The sequence below is a fragment of the Nipponia nippon genome, unplaced genomic scaffold (genome assembly GCF_047370975.1).
Source record: "Nipponia nippon isolate SJK-2023a ecotype South Korea unplaced genomic scaffold, ASM4737097v1 scaffold_24, whole genome shotgun sequence".
Taxonomy (NCBI): domain Eukaryota; kingdom Metazoa; phylum Chordata; class Aves; order Pelecaniformes; family Threskiornithidae; genus Nipponia; species Nipponia nippon.
Window position 1 is genome coordinate 4,885,429 of NW_028262341.1, and position 18,893 is coordinate 4,904,321.

The 18,893-nt window shown below is 35.6% G+C and overlaps 1 protein-coding gene across 1 annotated transcript in view; it reads left to right on the forward strand.

The window, feature by feature from the left end:
- Positions 1 to 18,893, forward strand: part of ADGRV1 (adhesion G protein-coupled receptor V1) — a 286,915-nt gene that overhangs the window by 113,590 nt on the left and 154,432 nt on the right. Inside the window, exons 74-83 of the mRNA XM_087761398.1 lie at positions 1,554 to 2,401; positions 4,423 to 4,540; positions 5,411 to 5,582; positions 8,182 to 8,424; positions 10,862 to 11,269; positions 12,272 to 12,456; positions 13,621 to 13,870; positions 14,049 to 14,188; positions 15,821 to 15,981; positions 18,509 to 18,609. Of these exons, the coding sequence (XP_087617524.1) occupies positions 1,554 to 2,401; positions 4,423 to 4,540; positions 5,411 to 5,582; positions 8,182 to 8,424; positions 10,862 to 11,269; positions 12,272 to 12,456; positions 13,621 to 13,870; positions 14,049 to 14,188; positions 15,821 to 15,981; positions 18,509 to 18,609 (2,626 nt within the window). The remainder of the gene's footprint in view (positions 1 to 1,553; positions 2,402 to 4,422; positions 4,541 to 5,410; positions 5,583 to 8,181; positions 8,425 to 10,861; positions 11,270 to 12,271; positions 12,457 to 13,620; positions 13,871 to 14,048; positions 14,189 to 15,820; positions 15,982 to 18,508; positions 18,610 to 18,893) is intronic.

The window sequence follows — 18,893 nt, forward strand, 5'->3', positions numbered from 1 at the left end:
TTAAGTTGTAGGTCACTAGCAAGTTGTAGTGCCTAAATTTGTGTGTCTTGTCTCAGGTGGAAACAAGTTTCAATACTGCAGATCTGACCTGATTAGAACTGAGGCTTTTCTCCAATTCCAGTCTGTTTCATATCACTGGGATCCAAGGCACCTAGAATGTGTCTAGAATGATAAAGACAGTTAAGAAAATGAAGAACCAAGATCAACACTTCTAGTCAGGAAGCTGAAGAATGAAAGCCACTCTAACAGTTTTCATTAGTGTCTCTAAAAATCCATATTCAGAAGATCTTAGATAATAAACATTATTTAAAATAAATAAAATGAAACAAGAAATGCTCAAAAATACCTAATTTATATAAAAAAACCCTTTTATTCTTAAAAACAAAAAACATTTAAGGTAATTTTCCATCTCATCTAAGTTGTTATCTGTTCTTCAAACTATTTTCTTTTCATTCTTCCTTACACATTGATAGCTAAAAGTCCTGCAAAAAGAATGGACATAGAGTAACACTGCATATGGAGAAAGGTATTGGCTTCACCGTGTTACAATTACATTGGCAAATCTGAAGGAAGTAAAGAATCAACTGGATGGCTAAACTCCTGAGACTGACTCTTTCTCCTAGGCTTGTTTGTCCTGTGGACTGGTGTCCTCAGAGCACCTATTTGCCGTGTGAGTCAAATACCTTGAGTATACGAGGATGACCTTTCCTAGAAAACTTAAGACTACATCCCACAGGGGGTGAAGCTGACAATTACTTTGGAGAGTTTTTGACTTCCTTAGACAAGGAAAAGTTCTACTTTGTTAACCTAAATCTCTCACTGTAATTGTACTGCCATTTGGTGGCCTCTAGCACTGAATAATGGGTCAGTTCTAGAGAGAAGTGTAAGACCCAAGGTTTAGCAGAGTCTTGGTCTCTATGCTTATTTTCTAATAAGAAGGGGATATATTTAATATGAACATAGTAGAGCTTAAATTGATATTGATAATAGGGATATTGATAATAGGAAACAATTCCTGTGAGTAATGTTGTGAGGGGACAGTTAGCATTTCAAAGCCCCAGTGTAAGTTTTAAAATAATTTCCTTTCCTTCTCTAGCTTCCTGGCTAAAACTGTAGATCTGCTAGCATCCGTCTACTCCAGTTTTCCCTTGGTACAGGAAGTTTGTTGGACGGTTAAAACTGGTATTACTCAGAGTGACTGTATTGTAATATATCTCCCTGCACTGTGTCCACAGTAGGAAGACATCATACTTTCCTTTGCATCTTCATTTGCTCAGGAAGACCTTATTTTATTTATCCTTTACTCTGTATCCTGTGCGGACTCAGTAAGCATTAAACCTGTTCAATCCAGTCATTGCAAAAACATTTTTCAGGGAAGCTCTTTACATCTTTCCTTGTATGGTTGCTATTTCTTCCCCCTACTCTTATGCATTTTTTTTTACCCACTTTCTTGAAGCTGTCATTGACTGTTCACTGGAAATTATGCTGCTTGGGTGTTTTACTTTTCATATTTCGTACTTCCTCACTCAGCTTTGATACCTTTTCTGTTTCAGGTCAGGATTTACGATAGCTGAAGTTGAGCCAATGGGGATCTTCCAGTTTGCTCTTAACTCAAGATCTGTTTCTGTTGAAGAAGATGTTCAGGCAGTCACATTACATGTGCAAAGATTATTTGGTTTTCAAAGTAATCTCACTAAATTAACATATCAGACCATTCCAGGAAGTGCCAAACCACTAGAGGACTTTATACCCATTGACAATGGAGAGCTTATGTTTTTATATTTTCAGACAAACGCTGTGATAGAAATACCAATAATTGATGACACTGTGTCTGAAATGGAGGAATTTTTTTTTGTAAATTTGACTGCTGTGGAAATTTTGGATGTTCAGTCTGTGAATCCTGACTGGAGTCCACGTTTGAATCCAGCTTTCAGTGTTGCAACAGTTAATATCCTGGCTAATGATATTCTTCATGGAATACTAAGTTTGGGACCGGAGTTAGTTTATGTTGAAGAAGATGCAAACAACAGTACCCCCAACACAGTGATACTTCATATCAGAAGGACCAAGGGTTTTACTGGTGATATTGAAGTAACTGTTAAAACCTTTGGGGGAGTGAGTGCACAGAGTGGAGTAGATTCATATCCTTTTGGAAACGTTTATAGAAAATCAAACTTCACATGGGCAATGGAAGGAGAAGATTTTGAGGAAAAGTCAGTATCTCTGACTTTGCTGGATGGAGAAAGAGAAAGCAAGATGTCCATAAAAATATTTGATGATGATGAGCCTGAAGGACAGGAGTTGTTTTATGTTTTCCTCTCAGATCCTCAATGTGGAGCTCAGATTGTGGAAGGAAAGGATGAATATGGATTTTCTGCTTTTGCAACAGTAATTATTGCAGGTAATATTTTTTTCCCCCAGAAAATTAGTAAATACATCTGAATTAAATAACAGTAAATAAATGTATGTTCTCATAGCAATTTTCATGTAAAGATTTGAATTCTATTTGATATTAAGCAGGGTACTCTATTTCCAAATCTCGAGTTTTCCAGATCAGAGGAAGCATCTAATGCATCAAGCCCACCATGCATCCCTTAGCAATGTAGCTCAAAATACATTTAGAGTTGTTGCTTATCTCTGTTCTTGTCCCATTTTACTTCATGAAGAGAAAGCCTAAGTTTGAGGTTTTTTCTTTCATGTGTTAGTAGCATTGCAGGCTTTTTTGTTTTTCTTGGCCATTTTGTCACTTTTACATTGTATGGGGTTTGTACAAAGTATAAAAACAGTTTCTGTTTTCGTTCCTTGATACTATGCAATTCATATCTGCAGTTTAGTCATCCTCTGCTTCTGGGGAGGGAGGATAGGAATGGGCTTATATAGACATCAGGGAAGAATTTTTCTTTCAGTCACCCCACACTACTGTGAGAAACTGAGCTCCAATTTCCCTTAGCTTTTAGGTATCTATCAGACTCACCAATTGAATATAAACCAAGTTTAACTGCAATATAGATTAAGTTTTAGAAACAAGTTGGGAACTGGAACAGGTCAGGCTAATCAAGAAAATTATATGTAAGGCCCAACATTTACTGGAAGTTTTGTGTATTTAGATAGTTCTAACAATACAAAGTATGTATTGGGAATGAGGATTAAACTGTGCTGTTGAATGAGTGTATGCAGCAACCTAAATTATGTATGCAAGAACACATCATATAAAACACGTTCCCTTCATGTGCGCCATCACTAGAATTCACTGTGCAAGTAACCGGTTGCCCATGTGTGCAGGTTAACCGAAGAACTATGTGCACAGGCACAGGCTGGAATTTGAACTTGTATTGAATCCCACAGAAATGTAGTAACATGTTCTAGAGTTACACCCTGAGTACAATAAGTACATAAAGTAAAATCAGGAGACAGCTTATGTTAAAAGTCAAAGCATGTATCTGCATTTAACTGTATATATAGAAAGATACCACAGGTTAAATGCTTGTGCATGCGCATAAGCAAACGTGCAGTTTCTGTTAATCTTCAGTATATATATTGACATTTAATAAGCATTGTGTTGGAAATAGATTGCCTTTTCAATTGGAGAGTAAAGCCATCGCTATGTGTATGGAGAAATCCTTCAGAAGCAAGATTTAATGGGACACTGTGAAGACATTACTTTCCCCTCATTAACCCTGTTTTTTTTTCCTCCACTGCTGTTTTGTGGAAGTTATTTACATTCCCATGAGAACAGTGCAGTATTTTGCAGCTCCCTACTTCCACACACTGAATTAGACATGCAGGAGAAAAGCTGATGTAACACCTTGGGAAAATAAATGGGTCCAGCAACATTGTAGGTGGGATGAATAAAAAAGGTAAAGTTATGTCCTTGGAAGCCCATCTTATCCCATAACCTACTACGGCAATGCTGTCCATCTAGGGGCACACTGAGGCCCATTTCTGTTTAGAAAGAATATGTTTTAAGGGTTATGGTGAACATAAAATAATATAGCTGAAGTGATATCTCATCAGGGCATTATAAGCAAGGCTTTTGACACTGTTCTGGACTACTCTAACACCAAGTCTCTTGAGGTCGAGGGACACAGAACTCAGTCAGTTTGCTGAATGCTGCTGAAAATACAAGCTTATGCACATGGATGGTGCCAGGACTCTCATAAGGAATTTACTTTCAAAAAACTTATTCTACTGGTTAAAATAAAATTTAGAAATGCCAACATTTGAAGTTCTAGATAAGTATGGAGTGTAAATTAAGAATAGAAATATTAAAAGAATTTTTCTTGAGGCATCTTCAAGTGGTACTTTGCAGCATGCTTTTGATGACTAGTTCTTATTTTTCTAGCAGCTTTCCATATTAAAAGTATAATTTAGTCTCAGCCTAACTTTCCTGCTAATTACTTTCACGGACTGTTTCCTGTATAGGAAGTGATCTCCAGAATGGCATTTTCGGATTCATTCCAGAAGTACAAAGCGGTCTTGTACTTGATGAAGACTCAGAAAACAGAGAGGTGCTGCTGATTGTTGCAAGGCAACCAAACAGGTGCAGGCAACAGCTGATTCAAGTGCTCTTCTCGTACACTGTAATATGCCGTGTTGAATCACATAAGCTGCTGTTAGTGCAAGAGATTATCATAGAGTTTTATAATAAATCTTTGCCTTTCAGCTCCTTTAATAACTTCACAGAATTTGGCAAATGGGCTTGTAAGTTGTCAATGTGATTAGGTCTGTCACTGTACTGTTATAAAACAGAAATGGAAAAAACAAATATTTCCCAACTTATACCATAAGGCAGCAAGTGTGAAATTTTTGCTTAAGGTATTTACACTGCTAAAGGTGTAATTCAAATTCTCATGTCCCTGTGTAATATAAGTAGGTGTGAATACTAAAATGAGAAATTAAGAAGATACCTAAGTGTCAACTCTGTTTATGTCTTCACTGATGCAGATACTGTGTTTTTACTAATTAACACATACATACATTGTGCATTTATGTGTACTTTAAACAAATATGCTCAAGCACTCAAAGTTCCATAAACTTATAGGAAATCCAAATTCTGCCTGCCTTTCCAGGCAAATGGTTACTATAGTATTAAGGCAAGTACTTGGGCACATCCCTGTCTTCCAAGTACCAGTGTCTCTTATTCACCTAATCTTATATTTTCTGAAACAAATTGAGTAGAATCTAGGTGCCCATAATTGCTTTATTTTCTTCCTGTGTTACTTTTTAGTAATCTAAACAGGTTTTAGAGGAAGGAATTTAAGTAAAAAGAGATAATTTTTCATCTTAAGTCAGTTGGTTCCCTAGTGATAAGTTTTGAATATTAACAAAAAACGTTACCTCTGTGGTTTATGCTTCCTAAAGCAATAGTGCTCTCCTTCAGTACATGTATATTCTTTTGATTTGCTTATAGGGCTTTTGAAGATGTGAAGATATTTTGGCGTGTGACCTTTAATAAAACAGCTGTTGTCCTTCTGAAGGATGGCATGAACTTAGAAAACGAACTTGTATCTGTGCTGGGAGCCACTACCTGCATGGCAGGTCAAACAATATGCAACATCTCCATTGAAATAAAACCTGATAATGTAAGTAATTATTGCTCAGTTATGTACAGCACTATGATGTTGAATTGCAATTTATCAAGATGAAAAAACCTCTCTGATCGAGAGTAAGTGATGCATAGGACACAATTTGAAGATGGTAACTTGATAGCTGCTCAGTTACTCTGCAAACACATGTTTATTTACAGGCTTGTACTACTTCCATTGTGACTGGTAAAAATTCATGAAGGAGATGAGTAGTTTGAAGAGTAAATTGCAGATCTCAGATTTTTATAGAACAATAAGGAAAAAAGAATGGAGTTATTTCAGTGAGATGCATATACATATACTGGACTCTTATCCTTAACATTGTAAATTTTTCATCTATCAAAGCCCTTCTTAGGGTGGTTTATGGAAACCATACCCTGTAAGTAATAACATCTCATTCAACAAAAAAACTTTTATTGCAACTTGTGCATAATTTTACATGCCTAAATCTAGCACAATGATCTGTGAAAACTCTACTCAATCATAAAGCCGCATAAGAATTTCTGAGTGTCTAAAAATCTGTTGCTGTGCACATCCAGCTTGTGAGTAGTGAAGTTCAATTTAGCAGCCATCATCCACTAAAGCCATTTCACATTTGTCAGTTAGGTATGCCTAAGAGCCTTGAGAGGCCCAGCTGGCACTCAAAAATGAAGATGTCATTGAATTAACACAAAGCACAACATTCAGTCATTTGTCTTGAAAAGAGAAGGAAAAAATAATTTGTGTGAGCACCTAGTGGTTAGAGTAGTCACTTAAGAAAGGAAGCATTAATGTTTGTCATTCTTTCAGAGTAGAGAGTTTGAAACTTTCCAAGGAGTTATCCTAACAGCCAGGCTGGTGGCAAAGCTGAGGCCTGGGGAATGGAAAAGATCAAAATGAGAAGGTTTCCATGTTTTTTCTGACTACATTTTAGACAATAATGCAAGATGTAGGATGTGGGAAATAGTGATTTCCCACTAGGGAACAGAGTGCATTCTCTTAGTTCAGTAAGATGGCCATTTTCCTTCTTCATCTTCAGATGTTTTTACATTACAGACCCAATGAATAAAATATATACATGAGTGGGGCACAGGCTGCCTTGCTGAATAAACCGGGATTTTGAACCTGTTTAGTCCACAGGAGTGATATCATTATTTAATGACAGCAGTGCAGCAGCTGCAGAGACATGCAGTTGTACCACATGAAGCACAAGCGTGTGCCACTCTAACAGGTGCTAATAGAAGCCTAAAGTTCCCTATAGCATTCCAGTGAATTTGTGCCTGTCATAAATTAATCAAGATCATTCCCTTTAAAGAATTACTTAACAACAACTCAAAAATATATGCTATTTAGCCCCCCAAATTTTTCCTAATATCTTCTTCCATAAGATAGCTTATAAACTAGCAACAAATACCTTATGAAATGATGAAGTTATAAATACATTCAATAAATATTTTACATTTTTATGGCATATGGTATGACATATTCTAGCTTTTGGAAGTTTTTACTTAGTCAGCTATACTGACTTTATTAGCTAACAGCTGAATCCTGCTTTCCTAGAATTTCCAAAAATACAGAGCTGAAACAAAAAGCTATGTTTACTAAAAAATTGTCTTCAATTATCTTGGTTTTTTTGTAATGCTATTGTCTTGTAAAGAACTAATTTTTTGTAAGTTTGCTGATTCACAAGTGCATGTAATAGGTACAAATAACATTTTCTTTCTTTTTCTAGAATCTTAGTAATCAGATGTCTATTTCTAAACATGTTACGTTTATATTGTATGTACAAAATCAAAGATGAGGCAGCATGTCATATTGTAATTTAATATTGCTACCTTATTTTCAGTAAACAAGCATTAAGAATATAAGAATTGACTACGCTAATTCTTTGACATATGAACACTAAAATTCAATAGCCTGTTTTTCCAGATTGACAGATTTCTCTGTGTCTTAACCTCACAAAATTCTATGAGATAGTGTCTCTAAGCTTTGGGATTTTCAATAATTTCAGTTAAGTGTTCAAGTCTACTGAGATGTACTTGTAAAAACTTGCATAAACAAGTTAGTGTTTAAACACTAAGGCTGTATGTAAAATATTGTTCAGAACTTTACCAGAGTTCAATACTTGCATAAAGTCAAGTTAATTAATTATAGTTTCAAAACTGGATACATAGACTTTTATGCAGTTTTTCCACAGGTGAGTAGGTGTGTTTATGCCTGTTTGTAAGGCAAAAAGAAAATGAAAGAGCAAATTCCTCACAAGCTGTACATCTATGTAAATCCATAGTCTGGAATATGGAGCTCTTGGAGAGTTTACTGTCATGTATTATGGCAAATTTACAGCCACAGTACATGTAGTATATAAATAGCTATTTTATTGCAACAAGTTCCATGAGAAAAACTGAGATTTCATTATTGTACATGACAGAGTGGTGCCTGTTGCAATATTGTTGTTAGGATATACTTCACTGTACTTATTGCACATTTCAGGAAGCAGGCTTGTGGTAAGTGTTAGTACAGGTAATCCATTACGCATACAAAATAATACATACATTTTTAAAAGCTGAAACTAATTAGTAGATCTTATAATGATATGAAAATCATCCCTCATTTGCAGGTACCTGAATTTGAAACATACTTTTTTGTTGAGCTGTATGCTGTAAGCACAGGAGCTGCATTGAACAGCAGTGCCAGATTTGCTTTTATAACAGTCCTTGAAAGTGATGCTCCTCGTGGCTTAGTATATTTTGCTGTGGGATCTCGTTTTGCTGTGGCTCACAGGAAGACAACTTTAATCAGTTTGCAAGTGCTTAGAGATTCTAGTACATCAGTAACCACAATGGTTAGCTACAACTTGCAGGTAAGACTTTTATTATTATTTTGATTATTTAACTTACATTTAGTGTTATTTTTATCATTGAATCATTGTTCATTCTCTAAAGTAAATGTGACTGTGCTTAGCATTTTTTCAGGAAACAGTCAAACATTTGCTGGGCCCATATGGTCTAGCTTCTTTGGTTTTCTGTTAGTAAAAAGACCTTGTCTTCATTGCATTGTCAAGAGTGATTTTGTTCATAGTACCTCCCAGTAACCTCAAAGACTATGGTCAGTCAAGCATTAAATATATTTCTTTCTTTGTTCTAAGGTTGTTATGAGACTCCAATTTTTGAGGCTTCTTTCTCTGAAATTAAGCTTTTATCCTGATGGGTATGACTACAAGATTCAGATACCAACAAACTTGCTGCGTTAGGTCACAACTTTATTAATACACAGAGCACACTAAGGAAAAGAGAGAGAGAAGTTTCATCAAATTTTATTCTATGATGTTCTTGAAGTACTAAACTTGAAAATTGTTCCTCTGATTGAAAATCTCGTGCTGTAGTCAATTTTATCATCCCCATTCATTTTTGTTATGTTTACAGCTGTAACACCAGACCCTTCTAACTGTTGACCCTTTTATCTCTAAATGAGTACCTCATTATTATTGACAGATGATGAAGATTCTCCTTTAGCAGAAGTAACACAGCTGCAAAAACATGATTCCCTCCACTTCCTTATAGTTGTGCCTCCAACATCAGGGCACAGGCTGCAAGAGGGATTCCTTTAAGTTTGCCATCACGTTGGAACAGTGCTTAGTCTGATCTACCTTGAATATGCGGGATTTTATACCTAAAAGCATTATTTTGGGGGAGGGCTATTATAACAAGGCATTGTGTGACCAATGTACTTCCATCACCCTTTATTATAAAAGGCTTTTCATTCTATTGTTATATTGCATGCATATGTATTTTAATTTCATAGGATTACGTGGTGTTTCCATGCATTTATTATACAGTAGCTGGCCAGTGTTTTAGTTAGATTGTATGGTAACAAATTTTCACATTCTTTCCAGCCAAGAGTTCATTATAATTTAGATGTTAAATGGAGAAGAAATTGCTACGATCCAGTGTATATTTAGGCTAAAATATAGGGGGCAATTCCTTATCCATTTGTATTTTTTATATAACAACCCTTTGGACATTTTTAGGTTTTGAGGTTGCATGGCCAAGTACCAAAGTATTGGTACTCTTGGTACCCGTAAAATAAGAAATCACGGCAGACAGGAAGCATGAGGTGCTAACTGGAAACAGATGTTTCTCATTCCTACAAAGGTTTCTTAAACATTGTTATTGTCACTAGTGCTTTTATTACCACTTATTTCCCTGTTTCCTAATTCTCAATTGGAAGGGATAAACAAAAGGAAACTTCTCAATGGAATTTGCACAGATGATATGATCATGTTCTAGAGCAATTCTGAACAGATACACGCTACACTGATTTACAACATTCTCCTGCAAATTCAAAAAATGTCTAATTTATTCCATAAGTAAACTTTATTAGTTAAAGCTAAATGTTTTCAAAAGGGGTCTAGTATTTCACAAATAAAAATCCTTGTTTTTTACAGTGGGAGACCTTTTTAAGATTACTTAAGAGTCAGTATACAATCTGTACTTATTAAATGAAGAGATACTATTGAAAAATCATACATTTGAATAATAGCTCAGAATGTTAGTTTCCACTTAAGGAAAGTTTATTATATTTATTATAATATCAAGGTTATGGCAACTGACAAAAAGAGCAAGAATGTGAAGAATGAAACAGTATCTGCAAACCTCATGGAAGGTAAAAATAGTGCTGCTTCACAGGGAAATGAGGCCATATAGCATTCCTAGATAAGTTCATCTGTCTGCCTTGCATGTGTATTCTATAGTGTTTGCTTTGCCTTTGGACCTAAATGGATTGGTTTTTTAAGTATTTGTACTGGGACTGAAAATATCATGAATTGATATTAGTTTGGGCACAGACTTCTAAAACCTTTGCTTGGCTTTTGTTTAGTTTTTATGTATCTGTAATTCCTGCCTGTACCCTGAATTGAGGGACTTCATGCTGCAGACATAAACTTACATCAGCCCCTCTGGAATTCACCCTACAAACGTGCTAACATTTCTGTAATACCTATTCACCCAGAAAAGCTTTGTGAATTTTTTTTCTGGAAAAGAGAGGGATCCTGGTCACTACTGACAATATATATAATTCTTCCCCTAAGTTGTCACTAACCACAAGTGACAGATTGCTATTTCAGGGAGATATTTCATTTTATGTAACTGTTATATCATTCTTAACTGCATTTTGAAAAGGGACTTCTTTTTTACACATTTAAATTTTACCTATTTAAAATATGTGTGTTCTACAGCAACTGGTTTTGAACAATTGTATCTATCATAATGTTACCTAAAACTCTTTTGGTTTGTTTTAAGGAGCTACAAAAACCTGAACCTATTGGTCGAACCTTCATATTTCCAGCTGTGGCAGGACAAGATTTTGCCAGATCTGAAGGTTTATTGACTTTTGAACCTGGACAGAGAAATACATTTCTGGATGTGACCCTGACTCCAAAGACAGGATCTTTAAACCCATTTCCTAAACGTTTCCAGGTTGTAGTTTCTAATCCCACAGGCGGTGCCAGAGTAGATGACATGTATGGTATTGCTAATGTCACCATTGTCTCAGATTTGGAATCCTTGCCAGTTTGGGGGCTGATTGATCAACTGCATCAGCCTCTTGATGACACCATTTTACTCAGAGTCCTCCAGAATCTGAATATCAAAGTGGCTATGGAAAACACAGAAGAGCAGCTTACTGCTGTGATGCATATAATAGATAAGGTAAACCTTTTCTGCTCTTTCTTGAATGACCAATGACTTTAGTAAGAGTATAATAACACGTAGGCCTGTGATAAGATCAAGGTTAGCACACACAGCAGTGACTCAGGTGCACAGACTGCAAAGGTAAGAATGGAAATTGTGAAGTCCTACAATCAAGGAAGAAGTTTGTCTGCCACTATTTAGGTTAGTAGCAGAAAATCAAAATCAAATAGGTTGAAAAGAGCAACCAGTATTAATTTTGCATATGTACCTATAGCTCAAGACTTTCTGCTGTGCAAAATTTTCCCTATGGTGCCATACTTTCTTAGGGCTTATTATGGTTTCGTGATTCTCAGGCCACATCTTTGTGGTTTCAGCCCTGGCATAAGAGCGTAAGGCCCAAGGTTTACTCATATCTTCACAGCTAACTGCAGTCAGCACACAAGCAAGTCATACCAGAGCCAGCTGGAGTCTGCTGTACTCTTAACCAGGCACGCAGCTTGTCTTTTTTCCTGCATTAGCTTTGGGAATCGGGTTGGCAGGAAGGCTTAGCATTTTAGCGTTCCACTAAGTTCTGTGAAAACTCTGGGACTAGTTTTATGGCTTTCTGGCTCTGCTGGACTTGTGGACTAATGCACAGGAGCTGGAAAATATTTAAATACCTAGACACAAAGCTGTATAACAATATTCATGAACAACAATTCATTTGTGATTGTTGCCATTTTGACACAGAAAACAGAGAAAATAATGTCAAAAAATCTCAGGGCTCAACAATCTTTGATTTGTGAAAGAATAAAAAATGCCACATAATTTCTTTAATAATCAAATCCTTATTAGTTAGCATATCTTTATGTAGTTTTGACATAGACTGCACCTCATGCCTTGGCAGCGGTGATTGGAAGGTGGAAAAAATATTCTGAACCTTCAGAATGAACATTGGGATAAAATGTTCATTTTATGAGGAAATGTAATAAGCAGACTTCTGTGCATAAAATGCTGTTTGATTTCTTCTCCTCTCATTAGGTTGCAGATGTAGGTGAAAAACAGTTACTCACTGATAAAAGTAGAAGTCTTTTCTATGAGATACTCTGTGCTCTGGCTAGCCCAAAACGCGAGGACACACGAGGATATAGTGTGCTTGCTGAGGTCACCGAGAAGTTTGCTTTTTCCCTGTTGACTGGGATAATGTGTGGATCACCAGGAGAAAGGTTAGTAAACTTGAATTCATAATATGTTTTGGAAATACATGACAACTTATCAATATAGTAAAAATTTAAATGACATTTTGAGAAAGAGGGACTTGTCTAACATCTAATATGTTGCATATATGAAAATGTGTTGCACTGTCACAATCTTATAAAGCACTATCTTGGCACTATGAGCTGGTGTCACAAATAACTGGTACATGGATACGGGGTAGCTGTGGGAGTAGGAGTCAGGAGATCTGGCATGTATTAATTCACATTTAGCTCAAATACTGCCTGGAAAAGGATTCATTAATCTTACTAAAAAAAATAATATGTAATTGTATGATGGAGAGCAATGTTCTAAGACTTAGAGAGTAAGAAACCCAAAATTTCTACTTGAATAGTATTCAAAAAATTGTAAAAGCTACTCATAGTTTTTAGATGTAGTTTCAAATTGCTAGTTTTGTCTGCAAGTGCATTATACCCTGTGGTCGGGCTAATAGGCAGGGGAAATAGGTGACCACAGAAATAGATGACATGCTTTTATGAGACAGACGATTTTAAACAGTGGGTTTCTCCCACTGTGAGTCTATTAAGCAACTGGTAGATGAATTTAGAAAAAAAACCAAACTTGTTTTTCCCTCAGAAAATCAGCATGGTTTAGATTTCTGTCTCACTTCTTTTGGAGATGTAACTTTTCTTGTCATTTCCTAAGTCGCAGGGGGTATGAAGCCCATCTCAGCCAAAAGACAGCAAATAGCGTATCAGCACTAACCTGAACAGCATCCAGAACTTGAAAGTTCAAATTGTTTATTCCAAGTTTTTTTGCATTGTCTGTTGAGAATAAGAGGTAAAACAAGATCATCCATTTTAATGCCTCTCCTTCTTGTAGAGTCATCTCTACATCAAGTTATACAGATGAGTATTATGATAACCTAGTTTACCACGGAGGGGTTTTGGTTGCAGAGAGCAAAACCCAGAGGGGAAATGGAGAAGCTGAAGTATACAATAATTCACCCCCTCTTTTTCCACAGAAACTGAAACTGTCTGTTTGTTAAATGTCATAAAGCCTAAAAATGATGGAGCAGTAAAGTATTAATTACAAATACACCTTAGAGTCATTCTGTGAAGAACAGCGAAAGCTCAGTTCCACTTACCAGCCCTATTGCTTTTCCATTTCAACAGAGGTAAAAATATCCTTGACAGCTGCCCATACATTTCAATAATGGCTCACAAGTGGTTTCCTCAGCAAATCAATGGACACAGATTTGATGGAAAAGATGGGGATTCTATTCAAGTACCTGAACATTTACTAGAGGTCTCTGTTGTATTATCACCTCCTCAAGAAGAGAGCTGTGAATCTGTACAGTTCACAGAATACAGCAGTCAGCAGTGGTTCCTTACTGGAGATAAAGAACTTGCCCTGAAGAACAAGGTTTGAAGATAATACAATTTATTTTTTCAAGAAATTAGTTTAATTTAGATATTGCTCAAAACATCTTAAATGTATTTAACATAATGTGAACATTTTTGTGTGTGGCTCTGATTAAAATGAGCACTGACTGTTGAATTTTAATATTAAATTTGTGTTTACTTTGTATGTGTTGTTTCAGGTTTTTTCTATGAGTTTGAAGGGTTGGAGTTCACACCCTTTGAAAGATAGCAATGAAGTAATTTATCGGATTTATGCTACAGGAAATCGAATTCTTCCACAAAAGTCTCTATGTCTCCTCTGGAATCAAGCGGCTGAAAGGTTATTTTATTAATCTGTTTAGTTTTCCAGTTTCTACTGTGCACCTGTGTGTTTGTCTAAGATGTGATAACTCCGATGACGTCATTTGCAAGTATAAAATTGATCCATTTCCTATCTGTCTTTTTTCCATAACTTTTCTGGCCTTTGTACCAGCACATAAAAATTTCCATATAATAAAATGTGTAGTTATTTTAGCTGAGACATTTCTCAGACTTCTACTCTTGACTTTTTTCACCAAAATAACATTTAGATTATGTAATGATGTATTAGGCAACACTGACAGGCCATAAATCCCAGAGTTGCATCTCTTCATTAATATTAATGACTTTGTACTCTTTACAATTGTTATCAAACAACACTTCAAGTCCATTCTTACAAAAGAAAAAATTAAACCTGCATCTCTGGTATTGCTTCACTGTTCCTAATTTGCTAATATCCATTCTTTTCTTTGGGTCTGTGAAAGACACTGTGTAAGTGAACCAAAAACCTGGTGAGAACCAGACTAGAGATTTATCTAGATCAGTATCCTGTCTCCAGTAGTGGCTAAAAGTGGCCCAGGGAAGAGTAAGATCAGGACAAGCATAAATAGTAATTCCCCTAATACTGTACTCTCCAGTGACTCTATGAGCTAATTCCATACCCCAAATGATTTGTCTACCACAAATTTGTCTAGTCTTTCCTTGTACCATCCAGAATTTTAACACATCTTTTGACAATGATTTCTATAGGGCTATTTCTTTTTGACAGAAAAGCCATCTCCTGTTGTTTTTTTTTAATATTGCTGCTACTAGCTTAAGTTGATGTCTCCTGGTTTTTAGAAGAAATGGTGAACTGCTGATCATTTTCCATTGTTGTTGCTACTCATACCATTGCAAACCATGGAATAAAGTTTTCTGTGTATGCTCTTCAATGCCCCATTATTTGATTAGCCTGTGTCTTTCCTGTTCACAAAGTATAAATTAATTTGAAGAGAATTATGTTCTGTATCCTGCTGAGATCTAGTTGGTTTAGATATGATTTCATTAGACTGACTAGATTATATCAGTCTGTCACTGATATAAACTATTTCTCTTCAGAAAGGAGATGCAGCAGAATTTACCTGTATGCTCTCTTTTTATGTAGACTTTATATCACAGAGCAGATGTGATTTCCACTAGAAATGGCTTAGGACGTCACCTGTCCTTTTTCAAAATGAGTTCAGCAATACTGAAATAAAACACAAAATGAATTTTAGTTTCAAAACAACAAATAGTCGTATAAAATGAAGTGTTCTCCGCAATGGGGTAAGGTATTGTGCAAGTTAAGTAACAAGCTATTTGAAAAGTCAGACCGACCTGTAAATCTTGCAGAAGTTTTAAAAACATGGACACAAAAAATTCTCTAGTGGAAAAAAATGTTCATTATCATATATTTACAGATTTTTTAATCATAAAAGTAAAAAAAGCTATAAACAATATTTTAATTTCATGTATATATGCTATTCTGAGAACTGCACCTGAAAGATTACACAAAACACCTATGCGGTAGTTTAGAAAACTTGGTATTTCAGAGATACAACAACAATTTTCAAGCCTGCTTACCATATAAATTACAGAAGTCCATTTCCAACTTTGTGAATCTTTTGGTTTGCAGCTGGCTGTCAGATAGCGAGTTCTGCAAAGTGGTGGATGACACGTCAGACTATGTGGAATGCTCTTGTTCTCATATGTCCATTTATGCAGTTTATGCCCAAACAGATAACTTGTCTTCATACAATGAAGCTTTTTTCTCTTCTGGATTCATCTGCATTTCAGGTCAGTTGATTTAACACAGTTTTCTCATTAATAACAACTGACGACCAGTAAGACTAATTGATTTTTAATGATTTTAGTAACTGATGACAATCTTTTTATTTGGAGGGGTATTGGAGGAATGTTAATGAACTTCATGGTATTAAAGTTGCCATCTGGTCTGATATTTGCACACTGACAAATTTGGCACTGAGAAAAAGTCCAGCAAAGAAATATATGTCCTTATGGTGTTTTATTGAACCATACAAAAGAGAAATCTATCATTCATTTGGGGGAAGAAACTTGAAAATCCTAAATTCACCTGTGTCTCTAGCAGCAGTACAGTTGTCCTCTTTGTCAAATTTTTCAGACACGTTTCTACCTAGCCTGAAAGTTCTTTGACGATTTTAGTTGACAATTTACACTCAGAAGTGATAACTTGAGGAAGATAGATTCCATATCACATGTGTAGAGCTCCATTACACTCTGCTGCCTAACTGCTGCCTAACATCTTGGGAGAAGCCCAAGAGTTTAACCTGTGAGGATCATGACTCACTTCATTGACAGCTATGATAGCATTTGCAGAAGTTCCAAAATGTCAGACAGGAAGTAGGAGATCTAAGTTTTAAACTCCGCTTGGCTTCTGAAGGAGATGGAAAGTGTACCTTCCACACTGCAGTCAGTTCACTATTATGTTGCAGGCAATCCTGGATGAAAGTAAATTCTTCTTCTTGTGTTGATAAGCATTTTGCAAGCAGGAACCTAAGAGTAACAGGGTCACTAAGTGAACATGCTAAAGGGATTCTTAGTCTAACCTTAAGGCACTTAAGTGGGGTTTTGGGTCTGCTCCTTGTGAGGTTTATGAATTCCATACTAGATCATCACCGTATGAGTAACAAAAACAGTGCAAGCATCTAAATCCCCTGTTTATCCCCTCCCAGATAACTGCCCTAATAGACTGAAGTTAGGCTCCTTAATTCTTTTAAAACCTCAGCTATAAAAAAGAAGACAAAGAAAGAGAAGAAGACCCTCTAGATTTCACCAACTTCATACAAGTTGATTCTTCTATTTAACAATAATGAAAGAATTTTCTAGCAGATAAAAATAAGCAGATTTTAAAATACTGTTAAGCTTCTAACTTAGATTGTGTTGGTGAAAGTAAAAAAAAAAAAGACAAACTATAATAAACAGATGTAATTACTGGTTTACAGAAAAAAAAAAGTAAATTGATGAGACAAATATGCCATAGAATGCAAAATGCTATAGAAACTGAAGAAAAAAGCAATACAAAGTAAGCCAGTATGCTGTAGAAACTGAAGCTAAGAGAAATATTTTGCTGAACTGGAAGCAATAAAGAACTACAGGTCCTTGTTCAGCAATAGTTGTTTACTATAGTCATGTGTCATAAGAATGTATTTTTAAAGTTAGAACAGTTTAGCCTGGTTAAGGGTTTGTCTTGAATATAACTGCAATGCCTTTCAGCTTCTTTGGCTGGTTGAAGGTGTTTTCTTAAGTGATTATATATATTTCAATCTAGTGATTAACAAATTGCTTCAGATTTAAGAGCTACAAGGACATTATTTATTTCTCTAACATCTCCATCTAGGTGTGAAGAATGAAAAAAAAAAAAAAAAAGAAAAAAAAAGAAAAATAGCACAGTAGAGTGAAATAGCATATTGCTCTTGCCAATGTTTTCTTATGTAGCTAGATGTATAAATATCAGTAGCTAATTTTTGAAAGGTTTAGAAATAATTCTTTCTGCAATGATTTATTTAATTCATATTTTACAAATACTTGGAATTGAGCAACCACTCTGTCTCAAGAGAGAATAAAAGATCTGCCTTAAGTATCCAAATTCCTGCCTTTCTTGGGGTGTGGAAGTGCACAAACAATTAACTCTACATGAGCTTTAGCAGTGTTTTCCTTAATGGCTCAGCTTTCCCAGGGTCCTTCTTCCAAGAACTACTTACTGGTAGGTAAGGGGCCCTTTCCATTTCTGTTCTGTTCATGTTCACAATGAAATAGTGAAATTAAAAGTGGTGTTATTCTGTCTGAGTACTGCTGTAGCAGATTTCTATGCTGAACACAGATGAAATAGGAGACTGACATTTATAAGGTTCTAACTGTCTCCTAAAGCAATGCTACCCAGCTGGAGGCAATTTTTTATTTACTTGTTTCTAAAAGCATTTTTGGATGCGATAATATGAATACTGAAGAGCTACCTTTACTTTATATTTAACTGTTATGACAATCATCCATCTCATGCAGAAATTAAAAAAAAACTTTGCAAAAATGACTTGTCTACATTATGCAATTATTTTAGCTCCCAGGCCTATGAAAAAGTTAAACAGATGTTAGTACTTCAGTAACAAATTAATGAGTGATCCCAGTGTGAACCAAAGTGAACATATTCTCTCTGTAAGGTTTGGAGTTTTTTTTGTTTTTTAATGATCTGCACCTTCAAGAGATCCAGCATTGTTGTTCTTATCTAGCATAGTTTATTGGCCTAAGCTTTAAATTTCCTTTTTTTGTTGTTGTTGTTTCTGTGTAGGTTTCACTTTGGCTATTATCTCCCACCTTTTCTGCACCAGGTGTGCAATGTTTGCAGCTAAACTTCTCACTCACATGATGGTTGCTTGTTTGGGTACTCAGGTAAGAAAAAAGGCTGAATTCTCTGAGTGTTAATTAAGTACATCTTTACTTTCCTTTTCCTCGCTTCCATGGTCATGTCTGAACAGACCTCCTTTTCTTTTCCATGGTGTAAACGTTATTGGAAAATGTAAAATGTCAACATAAGATACTTATAATTAATCCAATATTCATATTCTATGTTGAGAATTCGATTGAAATTATACATTTTCTGAAAATATTTACAGAAAACTTATGGATGATATAGCTAAATGAGAAAATGGTCCTGTATGTGGAATAAAAAATGT